At 45.1% G+C, this 2,730-nt stretch overlaps 1 protein-coding gene across 1 annotated transcript; it reads right to left on the bottom strand.

The window, feature by feature from the left end:
* Nucleotides 1-1,276: 1,276 nt before the first annotated feature.
* LOC118996858 (olfactory receptor 4D11-like) lies at nt 1,277-2,215 on the bottom strand. The gene has a single exon (XM_037060428.1). It carries the CDS (start codon nt 2,213-2,215, stop codon nt 1,277-1,279), a length of 939 nt encoding a protein of 312 aa, XP_036916323.1.
* Nucleotides 2,216-2,730: the final 515 nt, after the last annotated feature.

Here is a 2,730-nt window from a genome sequence, read left to right as displayed (position 1 = left end):
TTCTAATGACAGAAAGCCAGAAATTTTAAGATAATAGATGCTTTGAATTCAGTGTATGTCCCCCTGTTTTCTATCCTATCTTTTTTTTTAAATGATGAGAACTTTAGGCCATGTAGGAGAAGAGTGTACCAGAGCAACAGGGATGAAATCAGCCTTTAACTGAGCATTTACCATTGGCAGGGAATTGTCTGTTTCACATGTATCATCTCATTTAATCTTCGCAACGACTCCATGAGACAGATATTACAAGTGCCTTTGGATAGGTAAACTATGAGCTGTGAAAAAGTACAATACCTTGCTCAATATCACACAGCTGGTAGACAGCAGAGACAGGGTCTGGACCCAGGTCTGCCTGACTCAGAACTCAGAGCTTTTAGCTATAATGCTTTTCCTTTTTATCTTACTTTTGCCATGCCTTCCCAGACAAAAGTGCTAGCCACGACTGCCTCTTCACCAACAACAACAGATTGGAAAATAGGCTGGTTAGAGTTTTAGCTTCCTTAACATGTGCTCTCTGTCTCTCGGGCAGGAAGAATGGAAATCCTCAATGGTGAAGCCAGTCGGAGACTGGCCCTGATGAGGCGGCCACTGGAAAAATCAGCTCTTGCACAGCGAGAAGGAAGGGCTCTGTGTGTAGGATCCCTGGGGGATTCTGCCTTTGTTCTGTGTAGACTGGGGAAGATAAATCCCTTTAGGCTATTTCGGGATATCTTCTCAAGCTTTTTCATTCCTCCTAAGGATCCAGGAGAACAACCATAATGTATATTTTAGGTCACAAGACCATGAGGAGTTTAACTAAGGAGAGAAAAATTCTTAGTCTGTGAGAGGTACCCATGTAGGTGTATTTCAGAGGCACTCACTGATCATGCAGTCTTTCCAGAACAGGATTTGGTATAAATAGGTCTAATAATGTAATACATTTACGTGGTGGTAGAACAATAGATTGGGTATCTAAAGAGGTCTCTATGAGATTTTGGGCAAATCCCTTTATCTCTAGGCTTCTATTTATTTACCACTTGAAAAAGGGGCTGGATTCAATTAATCTCTTCACTGGCATTTAGTTATCCTTCATGGGAAACCCATCTATCAACTTAATCTTATAATACTAGTTATTTCACTCTCAGCAGAAGCTTGGGTTATCAGTAACCTATTCTTAAATAGGAAAATAGAGTGTTACTTAGTAAGTACAGTTGGTTTATTGACAGTTTATTTGCATACCTCTATAAGCCATTGGGGAAATAGTGAAAGGAGTCCCCAGTGGAGAAGTTGGAGATTCTTACTCTTCCATCGCAGAAGGCAGGAGTCTTCTCTTCAGTCTCCTCATGGCTGACTTCATATCCTGGTTCCTCAGAGTGTAGATCAAGGGGTTCAGCAGGGGGGAGATGATGGTGAAGGTGACAGAGATGGCCTTATCCGTGGGGAGGGCAGTGAAGGGCCGGGCATAGACATAGATGCAGGGTACAAAGTGCAGGATCACCACAGTGACGTGGGCTGTGCAGGTAGAGATGGCTTTCCTCCTGCCCTCCCCTGCCCGAGACCTCAGCATCAGTAGGATGACTGTGTAGGACCCCAGGAGGAAGAGGAACCACAGGGTAGTGAGCAAGCCGGTGTTGGAAATCATGAGGAGCTCCAGGGCAAAGGTGTCTGTACAGGCGAGGTTGAGGACCTGGGGGACATCGCAGTAGAAAGTGTCCAGAACATTGGGTCCACAGAAGGGGAGCGGGAGCAGCAGGCAAATCTGGACGACGGAGTGGACGCAGCCCCCCACCCAGCAGGCTGCAATGAGGGCAGTGCAGCGCCACCTACTCATGATGGTCACATAGTGCAGGGGCTTGGAGATGGCCACATACCGATCTAAGGCCATCACCGACAAAGAAAATACATCCACCCCTCCAACAAGGTGGAAGAAAAACATCTGGGTGAAGCAGCCATCGAAGGAGATGGTCTTTCTCTGTGGCAAACGGTCTACTAGGACCTTTGGAGAGGCGATGGAGGAGAAGCAGATGTCAAGGATGGCTAGATTACGGAGCAGGAAGTACATGGGGATGTGAAGGCGAGACTCACAGGTCGTGGTGCCCAGGATGAGAAGGTTTCCCAGCAGAGTTGTCATGTACACAAAAGACAAAAAGAGAAATAAGACGAAGCTCAGGTCTTGGGACTGAGTAAGCCCCAGAAACGTAAATTCTTTTAGCATGGTGTCATTTTCCAATGCCATTGAATCATGTTTTCTCTTCCTCATGTAGCTTGGAAAAAATTAAAAGTGTTATTTCAGAAATTCTCCACTCTCCCTTACAGAGTCAGCTATAGGTCTGAAAACCAGTGAGCTGTTACCACAACATGAATTGCTCTCCTGAGATTATTGTTAATGTGTCCAAAGGGACATCTTACCCCATAAACATTCATTTAATTGTCCTTTTCTCTGTAAATTACAAGTATCTTAGAAAATGCATAAAAATATTGCTGTAGCTATCCAAGATAAACAGGGACCCGGGAAGTATTCAGAAAGGAACTACCGTGACACCAGGGATGTGAAAATGGGGTCAGAATGGTGTGTGGGGACGGCAGTTTCTGTCTGGTGTGACTCGGGTCCTTCCGAGTCCCACAGGGACACAGTTTTTGTTTGTTTGTTTCATTTTTCCAGACTGGTTGCTCCATTGAAATAGTGTGAGAACTCCTGTCAGCAAATGGTTCTCTTTGGACTGAATTCTACAGAAGCGTTCCCCCCTTTTT

This window comes from Sturnira hondurensis, unplaced genomic scaffold (assembly GCF_014824575.4).
Source record: "Sturnira hondurensis isolate 20B ecotype Veracruz unplaced genomic scaffold, ASM1482457v3 Scaffold0011880, whole genome shotgun sequence".
Lineage (NCBI taxonomy): Eukaryota > Metazoa > Chordata > Mammalia > Chiroptera > Phyllostomidae > Sturnira > Sturnira hondurensis.
The sequence above is the reverse complement of the archived record's forward strand: the minus strand, read 5'-3'. Positions and strand labels throughout refer to the sequence as shown.

Coding starts and splice junctions, on each gene's coding strand:
- LOC118996858 (XM_037060428.1), bottom strand. CDS start 2,215: ATGGCATTGGAAAATGACACCATGCTAAAAGAATTTACGTTTCTGGGG.